This window comes from Akebia trifoliata, chromosome 4 (assembly GCF_017979445.1).
Source record: "Akebia trifoliata isolate Shusen 1 chromosome 4, ASM1797944v1, whole genome shotgun sequence".
NCBI lineage: Eukaryota > Viridiplantae > Streptophyta > Magnoliopsida > Ranunculales > Lardizabalaceae > Akebia > Akebia trifoliata.
In genome coordinates this window covers 3,670,851-3,697,071 of record NC_141378.1, presented here as the reverse complement: position 1 = coordinate 3,697,071, position 26,221 = coordinate 3,670,851, and the positions used below count along the sequence as shown (strand labels likewise).

Below are 26,221 nucleotides of genomic sequence, written 5' to 3'. Positions count from 1 at the left end.
GATAGCAACCGAGAGATTTAACTACCAGGCTCAAGGTTTAATTGAAATCCATTCCAAGCCTTGAAAATTGAAATTGATTGTAACCTTTAGCAAATAAGTCGATGCAGCATTCAAGCACTACAAAATTCCAATCTGTCAAATTTAATTTTAAGTAACCATCAACAACACGACCATCAAAACAACTTTCACCTCGGTTGTGCAAGGTGTATCGAAATTGTCAGTTAGGCCTTAAGCTCCTCTTCGGCAAGATGGATCACCAGCTCAACAGATACTCTTCGTTTATAAGTTAATGACTATAATTTTAACTATTGGTGGGGTAACTATCGAACACTATATTTATATATATTATATAATACACAAGAACCTACTCAATGGAAGAATATAGCCGCCAACTGACGATATCACGCTCTGATCTTACTGGGGCTTTATCAAGAAGAGAAGGATGAAAAAAATTTCACTGTACAGATTAAATATACTTCCCCTCTACATAAAGTAGCTGAGAGATTTCTTCTTCCTAGATCCACCTTCTCCGTATAAATCATTCCACTGGATGAGCTCGTTCATATTTGAAGACTCCGATGACACACTTGCACATACCTACATAACAAGACATGAATAAGTCTCCCAAGCCCTCACAGATTGGGATGTTTAATAATCATCCTATATAGCAACCACCGACATCAAGTAGTGATCACTCTTCGTTTCATCAAACCATTAACAAAGCCAGGCATCCAACATAACCTTTCTCTGCATTCTTTACTTTCTTTAAGATCAAAAATAGAACATGCGCACATGACAACTATGCACATACCAATCAAATTCAAATTCAAATTTATAAGACAGGAGTAAGATCGTGTATGTTTATGGAGCTGAATGTTGGGAGGTCAAGAAGCACCACGTTAATAGTTTTGAGCACAACAAAGATGAGGATGCTGAGATGGATGAGTGAAAAGGCTAAGAATGATAAAATTAGAAAATGTAGGACCAGCAGCTCCAATAGGTGATAAATTAAGAGAAAGTCAATTGAAAAATTGGGTTGGCTGAATGAATCATGTACCTTAAGATTCATGTTAAGGAGGATAGCTAATTTTTACACCAGCTGCCAATTATCCAACAAAATTGGGACCGGCAATATAGTGTGAAGAAACACTTCCAAGATTTCAAATTTTCTAAAATATCAGAGGCATTTCCACAGTCTAGACTTAGAACATGTTGGGAGAAGTATGTAAAAAAATACCTGCTCATGTGCAAATTTCAGATCCTCCATGTTGAGAGGACGAATATCTGCACTGACATGCAACGGAGGCATTGATTTATTCTCTGCTATAGCTGAACTTTTATCCTGAAAAGAGGGCCAACAAAAGCTTTAGATTTTCCAGCCAATAGACAACAAATGCATCATTAAACTCATATCAAATTTTCAATAATTACAAACAAAGGTGACAACCAGAATGCCAATTCTGGAATCTAACACAAAAGGATGTAAAAGACCACAATCAAGTGCAGTAGCATTTATGTTAATGCAATCCATTAAGGATCACAGACATGGATGGGGTTAATTGCTTGGTGTATTGGTGAAGAAACAGGCAAATAAAACAAAGGACAAAAAATTTATCAAGGGACATTTGTGAGATCCTGACCTTCTTTTCCTTTTCCAGAATTTCTCTTATGGGGCAGTGTGCTGCGGTAACACAAAGATTCTGCAACCAAATAACTGATTAGGGGGGAATAAAGATGCAAAGCTTCTTAGATCGTAAGATATTGCTGATGACAAAGAAAAAAACTAGGCAAACCTTTAGGTCACTTCCAGAATATCCATCGGTCATATTTGCAACTGCTTCCAGATCAACATCAGGTGCCATCTCTTCTTTAGCCAATATAACTCTCAGAATTTTTTCTCGGTTCGCGACATCTGGCAAGTTTACCATCAATCTGCAAGAAATAGTTGCACATTAAGGATTGTCGAGAAAGGTTCCTGATGAAGGGTTGTGACATGACATTATCAAAGCCATCCTTGAAATATTTCTAAATGTTTACCTTCGGGGAAGCCTCCTTATAACAGCTTCATCGAGGTCAAAAGGCCTATTAGTTGCAGCAAGTACCAAAACACGCTCTTTGTCCTTTGTACGCAGACCATCCCAATTTACCATGAACTCATTTTTCATTTTACGCATGGCTTCATGTTCTCCTGGATTTTCACGCCTTCCCAACATGCTGTCAACCTATAACATGGAAGCCGCAAGAATAAAATAAAACCAAAAATGTAAAAGCTAAAAAATATGGCATAGGAGGAACTGCGACCATCACAAAGTTAAGGTTTTAAATTTTGATGTGTACAAGTATTTTGATTTCAACCGGGTCCAATAGCTAACTCTTAATCTGATGCATCTCTATATGACTATAGATCCCATCCCTGCATTTTGATCTATCTAAAAGGGATTGGAACTACTGCTTTATGGATCAACTTAATCAAAATTATGATATGCTGCTTCATCAGCGCAAGGAACTAGTAGCACTGATGGTTTGAAGTCATCAGTTTCAGATCTGTTTTTTGAATGAAATAGCTACTGGGCTTTGATCTGGAAGTGGAGGGAGGTGGTGTAGAAACTCTTTTGCTCAGAGAATGGCCAATACCTCTGCCTCCACTTCAACAATTTTGAAAGTTTCTTTCTGACCAAGTCAACATATTTCAGAATATTTTGGTATATTTTATAGAAAGTAAACAAAAATATAACTATATGAAAATGGGAAAAAAAATCAATAAAAATATTTTGAATGTATTTAAAACATAGAAAGTTTAACTCTTAGAAATCATCATCATTATATTGATGTTAAAATTAGAATATAATGGTAAAGGATTTACATTAAGCTACTTAAAAAAAGGAAATACACAATTTTTAATAGCCAATATAGCTGCATTTGGTTTACACACTAGTCACAATATTTCCATGTCCAACCTGACAAAAATAAGCATCAAGATTGAATTACATAAGGTTCATCAACTGATGCAAGCACATCGAGAGTCATAAGATATAAATTGAAGTAAATGAAGTTTCGACTAACCTCGTCAACAAAAATAACACTAGGAGCAATTTTACTAGCGAGTGAGAACACAGCTTTGACATATTTTTCTCCCTCACCAAACCACTGAAAGAAAGATGAGGTTGTATGTTAGATTAGGTCGGTGACACAAGTAGATACCATATAAGTCTGCGGGAATACCTTTGACGTAATGCTTGACATTGATATGTTGATAAAATTTGCACTTGCCTCCGTTGCAACAGCTTTTGCAAGCATTGTCTTACCAGTACCAGGAGGACCAAAGAGTAGTATCCCCTTGCAAGGCTGGAGACAAAATAAACTTCATTAGACCATACAAAATGATTAGGTGAACTAGTTCACTTCCATGGGTATTTTGCAAAAACAGATTCTACATCAGGAGATTTTCTACAGGAAAGGACTAAGCAGTTAAGACCTTAGTCAGCTGCCCTTTACAAAACAATTCTGGCCTCTGCAATGGAAGCATCACTAATTCCTTTAAGGTGTCCTTGACATTTTCTAAGGCTCCGATGTCATCAAAGGTAACTCCAATATCATTAGGCGGGATAACATCTGCCAGAAGTCTCTTTTCAAATTCATTCTCAGTGACCACATCCTGAAAACCTCAAATGTCAACACCAAGCACATGTCAAAGTCAAGGACTAACTCAAAAGTAAACAGAAAATGTCTGTGCAAAAAGTAATATGTGGTTAATATAAAGACTCAAAACATCAAAATCACCTTGAGTGATTTCTTCAAACTCTTAGACTCGTTTTGAATATCCTGTAGAATGTTTAGGCCATACCTAATGCTGCAACATATTTCGACGAGAACAAGTTTTAACAGCCCAGCATATAGAGGTCCATCAAGTTCATTTTTTCCCGACATAGAAGATGATAGTAATCATAAAGAATATAATAACCTTTCAATGGAAATCACAAGCTTAGAATCTTTAACAGAAGGTTCAGAATTATGCATAAGGTGATGACTAAAAGCCCAGCCAACTATCTTCTCCACACCTGTAAAATTTAAGCAGGAAGCATTGTAAGAAGGTAAAGATCAGCATAGGATTCTGTTTTGAACAAGTAAATATATATATAGATATATTAGCTCAGCATGATACTGACTTTCATTTGTAAGTGCTTGATCTTTTACACACAGCGTTTCGAGGTCATTGCACTCCAATCCATTTCGGTTTAGAATCTGAAAAAATGGAGGGAGGTGGTTGGTATAACTGAAATATCCAAGATATCCATGGAGTAAACATAAAATGGTGAAGGAGACCAAGAAAGGATTAATATAGAGAGCCATGAAAGTCAATTACAATCATGGAAGAAATTGGCTTCACAGTGATGTCCAGCAGCAGTACCAGGAATTCAGTCACCAACATTAAGACAGTGTTACCAGATTTGTTCCAACTAGACTAAGGAGGTTTGTGGTTTGGTTCACTCTTGGTTCATAGAATACAGTGAACCCTTCAAACTGATGCCATACTGCTCCACATTTTATAAATATTTGATTTACCTCCCTCTGTCCTCAAACTGATGACATGCCCCCCTTGAACTCAATTTTCTCTAATAAAAATTATTTGAATGCCTCATCTTCAACCTGTAGCCAAAAACACTTTTCCCCTCGCCAGTCATCTCCAATCGTTCATTTTTTATCTTCAAACCCAGCCATCTTCAACCTTAAGATACTATCTACTTCAACCTTTAAGCCTCAAAGTAAGAGAGGATTATCCCTACCTACCCCAACAAACCGAGTTCATTCTAGAGTGGTGAACCGCAAACCATGAACCAGAGTTCAAACCAAGCAAACCAATGAACCATATAATAGTTATGAAAGCAATATAACTTGGTTACCATGGGACAATATGCCAACTATTGTTCATATGTGATGTTTGTCATGAAAAAACATCTAATGTAATATGTAAGTTCTAATTCACAATTCAGACAATCACCACCTGCATTGTCTACATTAGAAACATCAAATTTGCACACCTGAGTCTGGATCTAATTTATAGGAGAATCTATGGTGTCCATGCTTAGAAATAACCCAAGGAAGAATACACCCATTTGAAGAAGGCTCAACAACGAAAAAGTTCCATGAGAAACACGCATCCAATCATCAATATCATCTATTATCCAACTCTTTGAAAAGGTAACATAAGACTGATTTCGCCATTCAACTCTATTTAGAGATTTTTTTTTTTTTATTTATCGATAAAGATAAATTTATTGAAAAAGATAACTCTATTTAGAGATATGTCTTTTGTCAAGAAAATTTCTTTGTATCTTCTCTCACATCCAATTATCAATTATCCAACTCTTTAAAAAGGCAACATAAGACTGATTTCACCAGAGTTTTGTTGTTTGGGGGCTATCTCAGCCTCCTTTGCTCCTTTTCTTTATTTATAAAATTTATGCTTATAAAAAAAAAAGACTGATTTCGCCATTCAACTCTATTTAGCGATATGTCTTTTGTCAAGAAAATTTCTTCGTATCTTTTCTCACTACCTGAGCCCACTTCATTTTCGATCTCCTTCTTCCCCTTTTAGAACCATCAACTTGTACTGATGTTCTCATCAATGGTGCAATGATTGGTCTTCCTTGTACAAACCCAATCATATTTTATCTCCTCTTCTGCTATTCCGAGACTCTCAGTGCTTAATTAAAAATAGAAGTTTTTAAGTAAGAACATATCATGTTACTACTGATAAATTCTTAGGGAAGATTCTACATATCCACAATCATCATAGTACAACACAAAGTCTTAAACCCTATTGTGCTATGACAACGATACTGGAGTACCACAAATAAAATGTTTTCTTCTCTGTCTGTGCATTAAAAAAGTGACTCCATAAAAAATACAATAAATAAATAATAAATCATGGATTGGTAGCTGGCAAATATGTAGAAAGAAAAATAGAAACCTAGAAAACAAAAGTAGGGCGCATCACGAAAGATTTGATAAAAAAGTTGGGCACCACTTACTGAGCGAATGCTAGAGAGGTTTGACTTAGCTTTGAGAGTTTCAACATCACGATCTAACTGTTGTTTCCAATCTAAAAGCTGAGCATCCTCCTGTCCCACATCCCATAAACATTAGATTATTTCTACAGGGAATGCCAAAGAGCAAAAAAAATATTAAATTAACATGACTTAGGTATAAAACCTGTGGCAGCTGTACGGTCACTTTATTCGGAAAAAGTCGGGTGAGTTGCTTCATTGCCTTTGGAATCTCTTTGCCTCTCTCATGTAGCCTACCAAAGCTATCCTGCATGATAAAATAACATCTATATACAACGTTCTCAAAGGAAGTGAACCATCCACCAATTCATAGGCAGTGGCCTTAAATGAAAGCCCAATAAATTCATTTTTAATGTGCTTCACATTCGGTAGTTGAGGTGAACCAATAGAAAAAGTAGTTGAGGTGCACAACTAGTGCACTTTTAAACCTTTTTTTTTTTTTTTGGGTTCATAGTGTATTTTTTACACTTACATACAAAATTATGAGAATGGGAAAATCATAATGAAGAAAAAACAAAAACAAAGTTGGAAAAAAAATAATACTACAAAATGGATGTATGTTGAGCATAGTAGTAAATTTTGACATATTTCCACGAAATTACCGAATTATTTCCATTTTCACAAAGCTAGACATTAAATTTAACAGCAAGTTTCTTTTGGTATATATTTTGGTGGAAATTACTATTAATTTCATGAAATATTTCAATGAACAGCAAATTTTTGTCCAAAATAATCGAACTTTGATCACCATAAGAGCTTATCTAACTTTACAAGATGAAACTTGCAGTTGCTCTTATCAGTCCACAAAAAATCACGTAAGAGCTTATCTAACTTTTGCTCAACACCATTGGAACTAAAAATTAGGATAGGGAATAAACCGAAATACTCACAAGATAGCTATTGATGAGAGTCATTTTTCCATCTTTAAACATAAATATAGCCTTCCATGATTAGTTAGGTGCCTATATATCACCTTATTTAGATGTATTCTAAGCATATTAACATGTTAGTATAAGCACACGTACAATTGTCTGTGCTCTAATCAGTTAGCCACATTAGTAATTTATTCAGACATCAAATAAAAAAAAATATAACAATGAAAAAATAGTACCAAATAATTGGCTCATTTAAGCAAGTATTTTACATATTAAAGTGAATGTACTTAATATGGGCTTATTATTCTCATTATCATGCAGAACAAGGTTGTTTTTGGTTGTCGGCTCTCAGATACCTACACCAACGTGTAGCAAAATTCTACCAATCTTCATTTCCACATTTTACATGATTGTGTATTATATTTTGATGACATGAATGTCTTCAAATATTTGCTTTACGATTTCCTACAATCTGAATGAGAATTTCATCGATATTTCCATCATTTCTACAACATTTGTCATTTCCATGAATTTTATAATAATTTCCACACGAATCAAAATATTTGTATTTCCAAGTTGAGCAAAATTTAATCCTTCATGTTGGGTCTCTAAATGTAAAAAATGTATGAGCAAGGAAAGGAACAATACCCTGATTCTTAAGATGTCTCCTTTAAAACATCCCATCACAAGATGCCAATAATGAACCACTGGTTGTCAGAAAGAAGATAATGCCCAGCATGTGTTTCATTTGCAAAGCTTCAGATAGTCATCTCTTGATTCCTTTTGATTTTAACATTATAATGTCTAGGAGAAGCTTGGACCTTTCCCAAAACTTATCAGAACTCATCCAAAGTTGAACTTTGAATGGCTTGGATGTGATGAGGAAGAAAGTTTAGAGGATAATTCCTCTTACATTTTTCTTTATTGATAATTTTTATTTTATAAAGAAGCTCAATGCAAATAGTGACTGATATGTCAATATGCCAGCTAGTTTAGTTGGTAAAGTGACTAAAGTCTATAGGTGTTGATACTATAAGCCTGGGTTCAAAACCCACCCTCACCAGAATCATTGATATCTCATTCAAAAGGGGGTTTAGCAGGTGACAACACCAAAATTAATTAAACCGATCAAAGAAGAAAAAAAAAATGAAGGATATAGAAAAGTCATGTGCATGTCATGCAAGCATATAGTTACTTGAAGCAACAGCAACTTGACAATGTTTAGCAATACCGGTAATGCAAAATCGAGTAGGGCTGTCTGGTTGCTTCCGAACTTTGTGAACAGAAGACCACCGGGATGAGACTGCAAATTTAGTACATGTTAGCATTGAAAAGGAATGGAACATTGTGTATCCACAAAGAGAACCAGAAAAACATAAATCAAATTTAAAAAGAAAAAAGTTTCTCACCTTCTCCTTACGATTGTCAATCTGGGTATGCGAGCCAATAACAACTACATTATTTGGCAGATTCTCAAGCTTAATCTTGAAAGTTGTAAATGCCTCTAGGTTGCCTAACAGAGACTTCTCTATTTCTTTCATGAACAGTATTAATGGACCATTTTTACTTTCACCGGAAGCAACCTGTGATAACAAAATGTTTCAGGAGAAGAGACATGAAAATGTAGAATTGTAGATAATAAACGGCTAAACATCCTTTGACCCATACAGAGTAGGCAAGCATTCACCTCAAACAGTTCATTGATGGCAGGTTTTTCCGTATCATCACCTCCAGAGCTGTCTAAACGAAGTAAATCAGCTGCATTGTGAAAAAGATCACCTTCAGCCAAAGAGTACATAATAACATGCCCATAAGAGAAGAAATAAAGGATGGTTTGGTCAAGGGAATCACCAGTGCAAAGGAAACCACGGTCTTCTTCGCAAAGGCCCCCAAGATCGTTACCCTCTGAAATTGCTTTATCAAATCTAACTCCAACTTTAGATGATCCATTTTCTTCCAAAGCAAAGACTACTTTGCCTCGATAACCATAATTTGGTCCCCTAACACAAAGCATACATTGGACATTTCACCTCAATCACTCCTTAATACCGTAGATATTTATTATGTCATGATGCAATAATTCTTTTTATAACTAAAATATTGCACACACGTGATTCGAGAGGCAACCCTAGCACCAAAGAGAAATATTAACATGCAAAATTTTGTTGGTTAAGCATTCATAATAACTGAACTACCTGTATGACTAAATTGGATTTTTTTTCAAGAACAGATGCCAGCTTCCTATGACTATTCCACTTGTAAAAGGAAATATACAAGAGGTCAGGTACTGCAGAATCCCACATCACGAAGTCCATTGGGACAACTTGTATCAAATGGGAGACACAAAAAAGGGAGAGAGAGAGAGAGAGGTAAGTTTCCATAGTTCCAGGCAGTATATATATAGTTCTTCCTAGTAGAAGGCAATTACATACAGAAAACATAGTGAATTGAATTTTGAAAACTGCATCAACATCATCTATACTCTATACAAATATTGGGGTCAGCAATGTAAATATAGAAGTATAACTTATTGCTGTCTTGCAAAACTTCCGTCAGTTCATATATAGAGTCATATCCTCAGTCATTGCATATGACTTTATATAATTTCATAATACTGTCATCCATGTCATTTCAGCTTTCCTCTCGCTATTTTAAAGCCTTTGGCTTGCACCAGTGCACTGCTCACTTGTTTTATTGGTATTTCTCGCATATGCTCGTACCATCTCAATCAACTTATTGATGTCTTGTAAAACTTCCTTTCAGTTTGATCAGTACATATGGCAATGATATTGTATCATGTCGATATGGGTACATGTGCATATGAAGTATTCAGGTACCATAGGTCACAGTCTCACCACAGCCACCAAAGATTGCAGAACCTGAAACACCAGGTCCTTTAGGGCGCATGGTATGTTTCTGCAAAGCTTATTTAGCAGGCCATCACCAAATCAGAATCGAAGAGGATAGAGAAATGCTTCACCCATTCATGTGGGCTGCTACATCCATCCATGGAGTAACTAATACCAGAACACTTGGAATCTTGAAGAATGGTAAGCTATCAATAACTTACAAGCAACATACTTGATCATTTTTCCCACTGGCAATGGAAAAATGGTTTTAATATGCGATGAAGCATGATTTTAAACTGAAATTCACAGATATACAATAACTGCAATACTCGGGTAATTTGGACACCAGAAGACGAATACAAATGAGGGTAGAAAAAAATACACACAATAACAAACTCAATTTCAAGAATCAAAATGCCAAAGCTTGTAGCTCACGGGGAATAAAATCCAGAGCTAGGATACTTAGATGAGAGACCAAAGTTCACTGATCACGTGATTAACTGAAAGACATTCATAGTGAGCTAAAATTGTCAGAACTTTAGATACCTTGAAGCAGTTTGAAGAGGAGGAAATCCAGAAGAGTGTGATGGACCCACATATCTTACTCTATCACCTGCAAAATTCACAAATGCTGATGAAGTTCCAAAAAAAAAAATAGAAGTACGCAAAAAATTAATGGATGGGCTAGTGATACCACACAGAAAATTAAAAATCTACAACACAATTAAGTATATATTGTTTATTAGGTTTGCAATCCCCCTTGGATTTGAGAACAAGGAAATGAGATGAAATGAGGCATTTCTAGATCCAAGTCAGAGTAATATGCCTGTTTTAAATGTGTGGTTCTTAGACGACGCAGTTGATGACTCCTTCTTTGGCAGAACTTGGGAGCTAATAGTAGAGGAACCAATGATATCAGCCTCAACACTAGAAGCAGGTTTCTTATGCTGTAACATGTCTGCCTGTGCAGCTCGTTGCTTTGTAAATACTCCTGATCTTTCTGACCTTGAAACGTCTTTGTTGGATTCCGAATCCTTCGGAGATGGTCCCTGAAGTCAATTGAAAGTGTCTAAGTAAATTTGAAATGGCTGATATGTTGTGTCCACTTCTACAGTCAGGTGAAACTTCCTAACCAAAATCAAGGATGTATGCATGTTTTTTTTTTTCCCAATAGGTAGGATGTATGCATGTTTGAGGAAAACTAAGATAGTTTTGTCATGAAGTCCTACCTAAGATTTAAAAGGATCCAACAGGATAATGCTCATGTTACACTCACAATGTGGGACCCACTCTTCATAGAGAATAGCATTTAAGAAATGTTTTAGGAGAGAGAAAATAAAATGACATACAGATGAAAATTTGAAAAGAATACATGAATTAATTTTATTTTTAATTAAAAAATGTTTTTTAGAAGAAGAAGAAAAAATTGAAATGGGATACAGAAAAAAAAATTGAAATGAAAAAAATATATAAATTAATTAATTTTTAAGTCTACATTAATTTATATTAAACAGTGATTTTCATGGCATCATCATTATAACAGCGGTTATTGTAAAAAGGAACAGAAAAACAGAAACGGTCAATATAAATTAGAATTCATTTTTCTTTTCAAAATATAAAGTAGAAATAATATTTTGAAAAACAATTATAAATTTTAGCGGATGTATGTTGAAAATCATTATTACAGTGTGTTACTGTAACAAAGGCAATAGAACCATTTCTTTAACCATGGTTACCCAAAGAAAGTCAGTGAAGCTTACACCAGGCAAAAGGAGAGAATCAACTATAAGCAATCTAGCACCGGAATGTTTGGCCAGCGCCTTTGTCAAAATCTCCTGATATATTTCAGAACCTATAAGAAGATTTTTAAAAAAAAAAACCCAAATAAGTTGAGAACATACAACAACAAAACAAAAAAAGTGGTGGGGATTGGTGGAGGGGAGTGGGGCGATACTGGGAAAAAAGAACCTTGACATAAACATACAGAAATAGCAGTCGTACCTGAAGGACCAGATAACAATATTCGTGGGCTTACGGTAGGGAGATCTGAGGTATATTTTGCAAACTCATTACGCTTCAAATGTACATAAGTGGATGCAATTAAAACATTCTTTGTTGTCTCACTGTAACAATAACCGATGTTAGATATGAAAATAATCCCCACATACACATGCATAACTACCTTATGCATGTATGGCATGATTTGAATATTTTTAAAGCTAATATTACTGATACTTACTAAAAAAAAAGGAGCTAATATTACTGATAACAGACCACGGAAGTGAAGAGTAATGAGTAGGCACACTTCAAAAAACACCCACAAAAAAATTATAAAAGTGGGAATAATATAATAAAATGAACACATTGTTTTTTACAAGCATTTGGCCAAAATGTCAAATTCGTAATGGATGCAAGGCTCAAAATAATCGTTTGTTGTTTGCTCATACTTTATTTTTTTGTTTTTTTATGAGTTTTGCTTGTGCTTTATATTTGTTTTTTAATGATCATATCTGATCAATAGGTCTGCATGGAATGGCACAGTCAAATAATGAAGAACATCAAAAGTGTGGGTACAAGTTAACAAAAGGTCTGGTAGGAAGTGAGAAAGCATGTTTTGAAATGAATGTGTGGAGATGTCACACCATCACCACTTTTCCTTTTAACATTCTAACAGTAAGATCTGCAAATTAGAAGAAAATCATCTTCAGATTTAGGTTCAACTTAAATAAAAAGTTAAGAACACTCAAAAAAACATACTTGAATGTGCTAAGGAAACTCGAAACAAGATACTTCACGAAAAAGGGTCATAAAAAACCACATTTGTGGTTCTCACATGGTAATAACCTCTAAGAATGCACAGCGCTACAAGCTAGTTTCAAACATGACACTGGCTTTGCTTCTATGGACAAGCAGAATGTCTAAAAACAAGATTAATGATGTTAATGCAACTACAAGAATATCTAGGGGTAAGTTGGTTAGCTGAGAAAATATTGCTGAGCACTCAACTATCTTGTGAAAATGGATTGTAAGTGATTGATAGCGCAGGGAAAATCAGATTCGGAGGAATACTAATTGCAGTTGGGCAGGATTTATGTCAGAGAGTCCATCTCAAATTTTCTAAATCAATTTCTCGGAAAAGCAAAATCATGAAACAAACAGTTGCAAGTTCACATTTTCCAAGCAGATCTTCCAGCAAACAAACAGACCCTAACCAAGCAATTAAGTAGACTGGCACTCTAGAGAAAACCAATTCAAAAAAAAAAAAAAATGTACCTTATATAATAAGGAAAATTATCAAAGGACACTTCAATATCACTGGAACTGAGAATTCCTTTTTGTAAATTATCCTTGAACGCTTGCAATCTAGTTGAATATGAAATTGTTGGTGGATCAGCATCTTTGAGTTCTCGTACCCTTTGCTCATCAAGTGCTTTGAACACGCTTCCACTAAATTCAAAGGCAGAAGCAGATGTTCCAGCAAGCATTCGCAAAAGTGGTCTTATTTCATAATTTTTCCCAGGAATCTTCCCAATTTCAGGATCAAGACGAGCATCCAAGCCAATGTCATCAAGATGCAAGGTTTCATTTGCAGTAAGGTCAGCGGCAGATGGAGCAACAGTAGCTTTCCCACTTGAAGAAACACCGGCCCCGTCATTGGCAGTATGGCTATTGGTATCAAGATCTGGCATACAGCTTTCTGACACTTCACAAACCAAAGGTACCGTAGAACTTTCTAAACCTGGTTGTACATCCTCACCATTTTGGGCAACTGATGGAACAAGTGACAAATCTTTGCTAAGGTTCGACAGAGATGCTAATATTGATGCTCCTGCAACGGCCGATGGGTCTCCAGACCTTGACTCGAATTGTGTTCCTCTAATTGGAGCACTCTGTGTTTCTGTGGTACTAACCGGAGAAGGCACTGCTGGAGTAGTCAAGTTTTCATTTGAGAGTTGCTGGAAAATCTGGTAATATATTATGTCAAGGAATTTGCTACTACCATAATAGGAACATGACGGTTTTCATACTATGATAGAGGAATGCGTCACATAATTCATTAAGTGCAACAAAATTACTGAAAAAGGATACATAAGCATGTTTACCAGATGAACTAAAAACTACCTCATCCCCTTCACAGAGAATTTTAGTAGAATTTTTCATAATAATCTTGCCATTTACTTGGACGACACCTTTGCCCCCTGAGATTTCTAGCAGTGCAAAAGAAGAACCTCTTCGCTGTCCATAAGAAATAAAATAGAAGTGTTACCTTTGACCCATGTCATGAAATGATTCGGGACCACAGTCACGGCTGCTATGCCTCACATTTATTTCCAGACTGGGCAATCTATCTATCCCCAAAAGGTATAGTATATCCAACATTTTACCTCCATGTGCCTCAGCTTACACAAAATTGTACTGACAGATGGATCTCTCAACCATAAGTTACATCGTCGGCTTTGACCAACAGTGAACAGAGACCCACGAATGAGCAGGTGAGGATTCTGGAAAAAATAAAAAATAATGTTACATCCTTTATTTTAATAAGTAATAACTATCATACCTTCAACAACCAAGGAAAGAAAACATTCAGCAGTCAAATAATAATGCAGCATGTAAGTACTGGAAAAAAAAATAATGTTTCAGAAGAAGAAAAATAGAAAGATTTTGATTCAGCAATACCACAAAAGCCAATGGGCAAAAGTGGTTGAAGCTTAACATACAGATGGACACATATAAAGGAGACCTGACAACCAGGATTTCTAAACAAAAGCTTACCCATAAGTTGCAAACTTGCAATAAAGGAAAAAATGAAAAGACCCTAAGCCAAGTACATGAACCACATCATGTCTTTGCCAAATTATGTTAGAAACAACAACAAAAAGAGAACATGGATCTTCCAATAAGAAGTCAAATCAACATCATTTCCAACAAAATTAAAAGTGCATTAGTTCACCTTCAACCCAAGCACATTGGGGTTCCTTGCTTAATCAATTTTTTATTTACTAGCAGAGGGGCACATGAATGCACATGTAAGTAATGGAATCGCACATAAATGATGGATAATTTGCATATAAATGAGCAACTTAAACACAATATTAACATAAATTCTTATAAGAGTATTATAAGAATTTAGGTTAATGTAAATATAAAACTTATAATTATAAAATATAAAAAAAAGTTGTACAACCTAATTTAAGGATTGGAGGTTAGTGACTTTTAAATTTTGAAGAGGAAAAAAGAAAACTTCCTTGAAAGCTATGCTGGAACAGTTTTTATAAGAGACAGTATATGGAGCCGCATGGTTTATGTTTCTCTTATTTTCTTTGATAAATGGGCTTTAAAAAGCAATACATACAGGTTTAGAATTGATGACTCGTAAAAAACCATGAAATTGCTCTTAGGGGGGGGGGGGGGTTATTAAGATATAGAAAGGGATAGTTTTGGGTTAGCATAACTAAATACTAGGAGGTAGGTCCTCTATTCCCACCTCTACTTGTTGGGAAATATGCCCTTCTCTCGGTAAATCAAGGGTCTCCTCCTTAAGAGACAAACTCAATTCTAACGGCAAACGTTTACTACAATGGTAACGACAAAACTAGGCACCAAAACCAGGGAAAGTGGGTGACTGCACATAACACAACGGTGGACCCCACTCAGCTATAATTTTGTAAGGATAAATGACCCTTCCTACTACAGTTGGGTGGGGTCCACACTACCCCCATGCTTCCTCTTCTCCCCCCTTCAACTTTATTGTCTATCATCCCCCACCACCACCTTTTTTAATAATACCCCATCTAACTTTATACTCCCCTAATTTTACTATCTTTCCTCTCTTACCCCTTTAACCCCAAATAGGATGCCCATGTCTACGGCGATCTCTAGTATCTATAAATGTTAGATTGGGTTGCATAGACAGAAGAACCATGTATTTAAACGGACCGTACATCCATATTGTTGGGAAACTCCTTTCCCTTTACAAGCAAACCAGCAAGAGTAACTAGTAAAAAGGGGGTTATACCACTTGAAACCCTGCTTTGCATAGTATCAGTTTAGTTTTTGATATATCACATGTGTGAGAGATGTTCGCAAATGAATATGGTGGCCTGTTAGAGCACAATTTAAAATCTCCAAAATGGATGGGAGATAGATTCAAAAGCCAAGTTTCAGGACAATCCTTCCTCCTTAGCAACTCCTTGAGTAATTAATAATAGAAAGTAAATATTGCAATAAGCGTTAAGGCAACCAAATTAATAACTAAACAACAAAACCTGAGATCCATGAGGTAAACAAGGTGTTTTCAAAATAAAGTTGTAAAACTAGTGAATTTAAGGTGCTTGGTGGTAGGAAAACATTGAAGCCACCAAGTCCAAGCAGTGAATTTGTGTTCCATGGGTCATCAACCTTGTTAAAGATAAAAAGTGAAGCACTAGTTAGGAGAAAAGTCAAAATATGTCCGTTTGGGAAAATAATATAATAATGGACTAGAAATCAAAAAGGAGAGATTGTCAATATGAGCATAAGCATGTATTTCAAGTGCAACTTGGCATGGGTAGCTTGTGGCTCAATTGACCAACCCGATTTCTGGGCACTACGATCAAATAAGTGGATTGGACAAGACTCGGCAACTAGCACAGACATGGTCATTGCTTGTGCATGACTTGTCAATAATGTCTTGAGATCATGAGCAACATGCCATTGGTGATCCAAAAGAGGATTGGTTAAAATGATTATCTCATAAACATTGGCAATTGAAGGTAATCAACAGTACACATCTAGGCAAGTGTGAGTTTGGTCAAATTGTAATGTAGAACGCAAATCAAGTCAAAGGTCAAGGGCACCAACAAAAAATTTGCAATTATTTAGGTTTTCACTTAATTAGGTCTAGATTTATCGTTCAAGATTATTTTAGATTAGTTTTTTTTTTTTTTTGTTGAGTTTTTTTGTGTGTTTATTTTCATGTTTTATTAGCTCATAGTCTTAGTATAATATTTAGAAACAATTTAGTAACTTTATTTTATCTTTTATTTAAATTTATTAGGGTTGAAAAATTAGGAGAGAGAAAACTGTGAAAATTAGGTTATTTTAGTTTTATTAGGACTTCTGTTGATTTTTCTTATTTATAGATTGTATTAGGGTTTATTGATAGAGAATGATGGAATAAACAAAATGTTTTCTTTTGAATATTATTGCATTCAATGTGGTTGATGCCATGGAAATCATTGGGGTGATTTCAAGGTAAATATCATTTTTTTTCTTCTTTTTTTTTTCTATAATTTTCTTCTTATCCTATCTTTTCTTCAATCCGCCTCTTCTACATTTTTTTTTCTTTTTGTTTTTTCTAAAGAATTCTTGTTTTTTTTTTTTAATTTCTTGAAATCTTGAATCTTAAATTCTTGATTCTTTAATTCTTTATTCTTTATTTTTTATTCTTGAAACCTACAAACCTCAACCCCTTAATCCTTTCTCCATTCTCTTAACATTTAATTATTGCCCTATATACCTTAACCTTTAACCCTATCCTAGCCCAAATTCTTAACCCAATCCCCAACCATAATTCCCTAAAACCCACTTATTTTCCCCTTCTTCCCTCACCGTCCTGCATCAGATTGCCACCAAACGATGGTATCAACAAAATCCTGAAGTTCCTGCCTCTTTAGCAGAGGGAGGGCTCTCCTCGAGTTGTAACACACAAATGACATTGTCTTGAATCTTGAATTCTAAGATCTCCACGACATCCTTGAAGCTACAAGGATAATTGAGGACGTCAAAGTTGTCCTTGTCACAACCTATCTAGGAGTTTTTCTCAACCCGGCTTTGGCATAATTGCCTTGGCACTGTTTTGATGGCTCAGCGGCAACAAAAGCATGATGAGGTTTGGTTTTGTTAAGGCAAGAGCATTCATACATCTTTCAAGTTCTAGTCCTATATAGCTTGTCTACATGTGCCAAACATATATTATGCATTTTGTAGCTTCGTGACCCTCGATTGAGGGGGAAAAGTGATAAGCGTTGCCCAACTTCCCCCCCCCCCCCTAATTCAACTTGACACACTACCTAATAAACTAAGGGAAAGCTAATTCAGTTGGCTTGATCATGTGCAACAAAAGTCGGTTACAATTCCAATTTGACATAACTCGCAAGGTATTCTAAGAGAATTAAGAGGAAAACCAAAAATAGTACATGGGTTAAGATAGTGAGAGTGAATATGAAGACATCTCGATAAACGAAAGACATACTTAGACAGAATTGAAAGGAAGTACAAGTTTCCTTAGGCAAAAACCATTATTTTGGTAAAAGAGCTTGATGATGAAAGGACTTCCATTTGTTATTTGATAGACTTTGAAATTTATCTATCGGTGTTTGTCCCATAGTTGGCTGATTCTGACCAGTTCCGCCAATGTGATATAAAATTTTATATAGTCGATAATACAAACATAGAAAACCAATATAGAATCAAAGAAACCAACATGCAGAACCAGAAACACAAAATATCTCCCATCACAACCATTCCACCTAAACTTAACTAGTAAATATTGATTATAAAACCCCCAAAAAAAAAATTGAAAATGGAGCCTACCTGAGAGGACCGAGAGATGAGCTTTCCCCATGCAACCGTCCCAGAAGATTTCATTGGCCGTTTCATCGCCCGATTCAATGCCGCACTAGCCAACCTCAAAGATTTCTTTGCCTCCGAAATCGAATCAACTGGAAACCATCAAGAAAACAACCGAAATTCAATGTAACAAAGAATCAGATACGAAGAACATAAAATGAACAAAACTACAAACATTCAAGAACTCAAGAGAACATAAATCTAACCTATAGTCAACGGCGAAGCCGAGACCTCTTCTTCCCCATCTGCATCTGGAGATTTCTCTGTCATCTTCGCATCACAGCCATCGGATTCCTTCGAATGATCAGCAACCGACGGATCAGATGACCGAACCTCCTGTTCTCGAAATTCAGAGCCCGATTCCTTGGACGAACCTAGGGTATCGACCTGCGAAGCAGACGGAACGTCGTTCGTTGATGGTGATGCCTCCGCCGCCTAGAGTTCCAACCAAATCGATCAGACCTCCGCAAATCCGCCAAAAAAGAAACGCACGTAAAAAAACCCTAGACGTAAATTTGAACGTTAGATCAACATACCTTCGAACGTTTGCCATTAGTGGGAGGAGACGAATCTGAGGAAGGAAGTTGGCGCTTCGATGTTGCAGAGCTTCTTCTGGTCTCCACCATGTCTTCTTCCCTTCTTCGATCCGATTTTTTGTTGAAGAGAGAATCGGGTGAGAAAAACAGCGAAGCGAAGATGAGAGAGAGCGAACAAAGATAGTCAGGTAACCAGTTATTTAAAAGCTTCGATTTTTAACCTTTTTTTTTTTTATCGTTCTTGTATTTTAGAGGCAGGTGGGTGTCAGAGTGACTAATCTAACGCTCTCTTTTTTCTCCCTCGGTAGGAGACCGAGATGACTCAGACGAGTCAAATATTTTCTGGTGGTTTCGGACTTTTCTGGACTCTCCATCGACATCACCATTTCAGTGTTAGGGATTCCCCAAAATGTATCTATCAATCAATAGAAGATTGGTTGATATCTAAGATATTTGCGTAAATTGTATCCCTAAGAAAAAGAGTGTTAATCATTAGAAGATTGGAAGGATATTTGCGTTTTTCATCAAAGGGAGCGGTTCAGCAGCCCTAAAGTTTGCTAAACATTGTTCAGAACATGGGTTAGAAGTTTTGGAATGAGCTGATTTTTTGTAAAGAAGATCTTTATGACGAGGAGATTATCCTCACCAAAAATCAGCCTATTCCAAAACATCTAACCCCATCAAAAGTGATTTACAAAAATTAAATGGTCCACGATTCTTCAATTTGTAAATTAAGGTTAAAATTTTCAAAATTAGCTGATTTTTGGCGAGGATGATCTATTCAACGTAGAGATCATCCATACAAAAAATCAGCTCATTCCAAAACTTCTAACCTATGTTTTGAAAAATGTTTGGCAAACTTTAGGACTGTTGAACCGCTCCCTTCATCAAATCCTAATTTTTGTTAGTTATTTTACGTTATATGTGAATAATTCATTTATATTACATCAGTAACTGACTTTAAGTTGATATCTGTTTGCACATATTATAGATAAAATTATTAGTGATTACTCATAATCAAAAGTTGGCATCTTACAACATTCATTTGTGGATATGACATACTGTTAGTCAATAAAATTGTAGAGGAAGTCAATGCAAAACTGAAATTATGGAGGGAAGTATTGGAGTTGAAGGGCTCAATCATAGGCAGAACCAATGTTAAATACATATATTATAATGTTGATACTAACAGCAATGAAGAGGACATCCAATTAAAATTCATGGTCTTGAAAAATCCTGAAACGGTCATTTTTTTTCCCCTTGAGCATATCTATATAATAAAGAAATAATGTTGAAGTGGCCTCAGGTTGGAACCTCATGTCACACTACTTGATTTGATAGTGTATGAGAACTATAGAAGCTTTTCATCAAGATATGAGTGAAAAAGTATCTATGGTTCTTATCCACTTTCATATCAAGAAATTCGACATGAGGTTTCAGCTTGAGGTCACTACATCACAACTCATAATAAAATGCAACAATGGGCCTTACTCCAATCATATTAATGGGTTTTATACTGTCTTATTTTATTGTCCTTCCTTTTCAACTCTTCAACTTTATAATATTTTTCCCCTATTTCAATAACATCCCTACAAATTTACCATATTTTCTCTTTTACGTCTTTTTTTAAATATCACCTGTCTAACTTGATTACATCTCCTCTTTTGCCCCCACTAACCCAAAAAAGGATGCCCGCAGTGAGCATTACATTAATAGATCAAGCGTTGCATGGATGAAATTGCTAAGAGGGATGAGTGAGAGACTTTAAAAAAAAAAAAAAAAAATCCAATCAAGACATCTATCCTTAAAATATTGCAAATTCTTTAAATATTACAAATCCAACCTTCAATGCAACCCCAACTTTGGATTATCTATTTACATTACATCAATAATTCTACCTAACATGCTACCTAATAATCTAAGGGAAAATTAATTCAGATGATTCAATCATGTGAACAAGAGTCTATTACAGTATGCTTTGCAAAAAAAAAAAAAGTTACATTACCAATTAGAAGGAATCAAGAAACGCGAAGGTGTTCTAATAGAGTTGAGAGGAAAGCCAGAAATAGTACGTGGATCAAGATGGTGAGAGTGGATAGAAAATATCTAAATAGCAACATTATCCTAATACATTAAGTATTCGATAGTAGTTGTTACCTAGTGAATCTTGAGGATAATTTGCAGTCTTGAGTCTCAACCTTATGACAATACTATATATTACAACATAGTCGAAGGAGAATGCACGCACTCATCGATTCAACTTTTTTTGCATAGAGAGAAGAAAAAAAGATATCTATGTGAAATTGGTTATAAAGTTTAGGAATTTAGGTAGATGACAAGAAATATTTGAAAGAAGTCCATTAAAAGATTGAGCTGTAGGTTGATCCCTTGAAGTGGGCATATCAATAAATTATATTAAAGTTTATATATTATATTTTTATTTATCGAGTTTGCAATACTCGATTTGTCTTTGCGCATCATATTTTTCCGTATTTTCTTTGGCCCAAGATTGTGTCAATTTGACTGGAAATCCATAATTACCATTGGCTTCAAATTGAATAAAAAGGAACAGCCATGAATTTCATAGTTATAGCGTCAAGAGGAAAAACAACCCATTTACAAAAGAATGTTGAGAAACCATGAAATACACACAAGTTATCAATAATACCAGAACTCGAATTTTAGAACAACCAAGCAAACAAGAGAAGCCTTCAATATCTGTCGTTCTTATTCCAAGTTTGTGTTCAATATAGAATCCTCAAAAGAATTATGGTGTTTCCGATGATTGTTCAATGTGGAATGATAGAAACGAAAAAGAAAAGAGAAGGATGAATTTCGTATTGTAATGCATCTTATAATAATTCCTTCTCTCTCTCTCTCTCTCTCTTAAAAACAAGTGTTTATCAGCTATTTAACTTCAAATGACAGGTTTGTTATATGGTTTCAAAGATAGGGCAATCCCATTTTTGTCTGGACCGAAAGATTGAATTGGACCATATTTGGATCAACAAACCCTTGTTCTGCTTCGAACTAGTTTTGCAAAAATGTTGATTAACTTGGCAAATTCATGTAGTTTTTATTTATTTATTTTGGGTGGTGTATTTATGCAATAACTGTGGTGACATAAAGATGTGAGACTGTGAAGTTCTTGATTTGTATCATATGTCAAACTAGCTTTTAAAAAAAAAGAGAGTTAAATCGTGTTTGGTGCAGCTTTCAGGAGGCAAATTTTTGGTTTCCACCAATCAAAGACGTTCTTAAAAGTGAAAATCTTGTTTGGCATGCACTCTGTCTTTCGGGTTTCCACAAAAAAGAAGAAACATCAAGCGTGCCAGATGCCAAAGCAACCCTCCTAACCATCTTTTATCTAGAAGCATTGCAGATAATTTAAAGGAACCACAAATATATAATGTAAATTTTAAGAAAGTGTACCACTTGGAGACACTTATATTTGCTAAATACCCACCTTCGATGGGGTCCCAAAACCTGATTTTTATATCATGGTTGTCAGTTATTAGTCCTCACTTGCTCATGTGCGGCGTCTGGGTCAGACGCCTCCATAAAAATAAAAAAACCATGATTCTTGGCATCCAATTATCAGAGCAAGTCTTAGTACCATTATATAAAAGAAATAAAATTTGAAAATTGACATGCAGCGCAGATAGGTCAACGAGCCCAAAAGAGTGTCACATGGCATGCTAGCTAAAATTATCAACCAACTCCTCAGCTTACAGAATCTAGGCTCTTTGCTTGGTTGAAAGTTGAAACAACAACCAATGCCCTGTGTTCAATTATCCAGGGAGATTAGTAAAAATTATAGGCAAGATGAGGGAATCATGTCAAATAGGAATCAATATCAATATATATATATATATGTTTATATTTCTCATTTTTAGCTGGTCCAAAGATTTGTCATCATGGTCATCGCCATCAAAGTCATATTCTAACGATTGAATTGTCCCATTTAATTCTAAGTGCGCATAACACCATGATATTAATAAGGATATCGACCATCTGATTGGTGTTGGACAAATTAATGTGCTCTGAACTTGCACCACGTGAAAATTGGAAAATTCGACATACAAATTTGACGAGCCAAGGCCCACGAATTTTAGAAATTAGATTTTGTCAGTCTAGGACCGTCGAAATTCTTGATATTCCCAAATTTGATGGTTTAGAGCTGTCGAATTTCTCATCCTTCATTAATTTGACAGTTTCGACCTGTGAAAAAAAAAATTGACAATGAAAAATTCGACCTCTTGGTCCGTCGAATTTTATGAAATTTGACGGCCCAAGACCCTCAAATTTGGGTTTTTTTCACATTGTGTTGGCACCCACATTGACTATGCGTATGGAAGATTGAATGGTGAAACAAGAGAACAAGGTGTGGTGTAAAGTTTGCAAGTAGTAAAAGCACAGATCTAGGCTCAAAATCCTGTTTGTGCCTGTTTACTCCTTAAAAAAAATTACTTTGATGTTATATTTTATGAAACTAAGCATAGCTATATGCATATATAAATAATAACTTTCAATATTTTATGAAACTAAGCATGGCTATATATATAAATAATAATTTTCAAATTGATTATTATTTAGAAATAGTCTCCTGTTGAGTAAAATGGTTGTATTCTAATTTGGGTTTAGGCTTCAAGAGGCAAAATCAAAGGGTACCTTTTCCGAAGTTGAGTAGGCTGGGCCTGAAAGGGCAAGATTCCCTTAGAAGATTTTTTTTTCGAGGTGCATACGTATTCTTTTGGGAAAAGTCATCCAGGGTTTCTTTTGGGGCGCAAGGGAGAAACATTTTCTTTGTTGTCATTTTCTAGAGATCTTTAGGGCTATAACTTTGAAAGATTATAGTGCGATTAGATTTTGATTTGATTTGTGGACATAGACACACTACTCCTTGTGTTTATGTGTGATTCTATCCTTCTTGTTACTTTGTATTTTACACCTTGTCAAAAAAATCATAATTAGGCGAATATACTTATTTGTTGCTTAATTAAGAGTATTTATTAAAGTGATGATAATACGATGCAGTTTTGGTGCACGCCCGTGATGCTAACTGACGTGTTTGCTCATAGCCTAACAAATGAATGATATCAGCAATAGAGAGAGCTTCTCTCTTTTGCCCGCTGCCCACGTATTTATCTTTTTAGATTTCAAATCTTAAAAAGGGTTGTTGGGCCCAAATCGATTTTCACATTTACAATCTAACAACACATCCTTCTAGATTTCATGAAAATATTCATATTAAAAAAAAAAACATTGTTTTTCAAACTCGATCCAAGGTATTGAAAATGAACGACCAACGAGCACCCAAATTAAAAAAAAAAAAAATAAATAAATAAAAAGGTGAAAAATAACTATTTTTTTCTTTAAAATTCATATAATTTTATCCTCTACAACTCCATTGCATGGGATCATATTTTTGAATGTCACACAAGGTGATCAAATCAGTAAGTTTTTTTTAAAACTATGGGCAGGAGAGAGAAAAGGGCATTAGCAAAAAACTATGCCATATTATCAAAATTCTATTTATTATTACTGATAGAAGTTTTCTAAACAATACTTTTTTAAAAATAAAATTTAGTAACATAAAATTTACATAAAAAGGGGTGGACTGATAAAATAAATAAATACTTTATAATTGCATACATTATTGCTAGTAAAAACAGCTTAATCGGATTATTGATATGAGTATAGTTGGAAAATGTGGGCAAGAGGAAAGAGCTTCTGTGAATGATAATTTTATGTGACAAACCAATTTTACTTGAAAGAATGAGGAAAGGTGATCCAATTCTAGAACTAAAGGATCTCTAAACTACTCACATATATTATCATCCCACAATTGTATACTAACTTCGTATTTCTTCCCAAAATATTTTGCTTATAATTGAATTGGTTCTGTTTCAACATGTGTTTTGGAAATACATGAGTCAAGCCAGTTGTAGGGCAGCCACAAAAAATATAAGTGAGGTCCAAAAATGTGGGTCCTTCATAGTTGTCAAACAAAGCTTTGAAAAAATGAGGCCAAAATCAAGAGTCGTGATAATCTGACTATCCCATGTGGCACATTCAATTGACTCTTCTCACGTGACAAGTTTGAGAATCGTAAATCTATACGCATCGGGATATAAAATTGCACTTCCCCATAAAAATGTATATCCCAAAGGAATCATGTATCCCGAGACATACAGATCTACTGTTCCCAAACTTGTCACGTCAAGAGAGTCAATTAAGTGTGCCATGTGGGGTAGTCAAATTATCCGACTCCAAAATCAACTTTGAATATCCCAGGCCTCTCTTTTTTATTACTTGGTTGAATTGTTACACGAGATATTGGATGGTAAAAGTGATTTTCTCAAGCAAAATAAAAATAAAAATGAATAACTAACAATATTTAGGACATGATAATGGTGATAAACCATATCAAGCCAGAGATAAGTACGGGTGATTTTCATATCGATGGTCTTGATTTTTTCGTCTATCCATACTCGAGTCTAGAAACCATTCTCTTTGGCCATTTTCCTTATGTGCAATCAAATATTGACAAACATTTAAAAAAAAAGTTCATTCATTTAATAAATATTCTTCTTAATATTTTTTTTTGGTCAATCACACAGATGTTGACAGAGCTTTGCAAAGGTGAATGTTAGCCATGTAATTAAGATGAGGAATAAGAGAGAAGAGAAGACTACACGTACAAGGTGTCATGGGAAGAGATAACACTCGTTATCTTTTAACGAATGGAAACAAAACAAACACAACACTACAAATCTTGGAAGAACCTTTGCCCTTGATTCCTTCACGTTCATGCAAACACAACCAAACAATAGACTTGTTACTCTTGAGGCAAAACCAAAGAAATTCTCATCACATGAAGCAACTACCAACTGCTGTATCAGTTTATCAACCCAAGGCCCCATCCATGACAAGAACAAATGTCCAAAATACCCTTTTATATCAATATATGGATGCAATATATATATTTACTAGAGTTTAGCGGTGCCATCCTCACTGGAATTCTTGTAGAAAAGAAAAGATAATAAAGTTTCCCCCAAACTTTTGGTAGTTGCTCCCACCCCACCCAAGCTTTTAGATTTATTAGAATCCTTCAATTTGTTTAATATTTGACAATTAGCCCCACCCCTCTTGGTGACATTGGCTAGTGACTTGGATCTTCTCTCATAAATTAATAAGAAATTATCTAAGTGCCTTTTTTCACCACTTCTAACCAAAAGACCCCATGAATTTTTCCTAAAAACTATTCTTCTTCATGT

General features: G+C 35.2%; 1 protein-coding gene across 1 annotated transcript; it reads right to left on the bottom strand.

The window, feature by feature from the left end:
- Positions 1 to 36: 36 nt before the first annotated feature.
- LOC147403037 (uncharacterized) lies at positions 37 to 19,150 on the bottom strand. Its single transcript, XM_086438484.1, has 27 exons — positions 18,942 to 19,150; positions 18,612 to 18,840; positions 18,370 to 18,497; positions 14,178 to 14,294; positions 13,882 to 14,028; positions 13,066 to 13,757; positions 11,794 to 11,915; positions 11,553 to 11,644; positions 10,619 to 10,841; positions 10,339 to 10,405; positions 8,795 to 8,943; positions 8,631 to 8,701; positions 8,353 to 8,526; positions 8,175 to 8,246; positions 6,214 to 6,315; positions 6,033 to 6,122; positions 4,167 to 4,242; positions 3,962 to 4,058; positions 3,781 to 3,850; positions 3,476 to 3,655; positions 3,223 to 3,345; positions 3,064 to 3,147; positions 2,038 to 2,222; positions 1,794 to 1,932; positions 1,641 to 1,700; positions 1,238 to 1,342; positions 37 to 597 (listed from the first exon to the last, which is right to left on the bottom strand). The coding sequence occupies exons 1-27, from the start codon at positions 19,029 to 19,031 to the stop codon at positions 484 to 486; spliced, it is 3,798 nt and encodes a 1,265-aa protein (XP_086294610.1). The 5' UTR covers positions 19,032 to 19,150; the 3' UTR covers positions 37 to 483.
- Between the last annotated feature and the right edge of the window lie 7,071 nt (positions 19,151 to 26,221).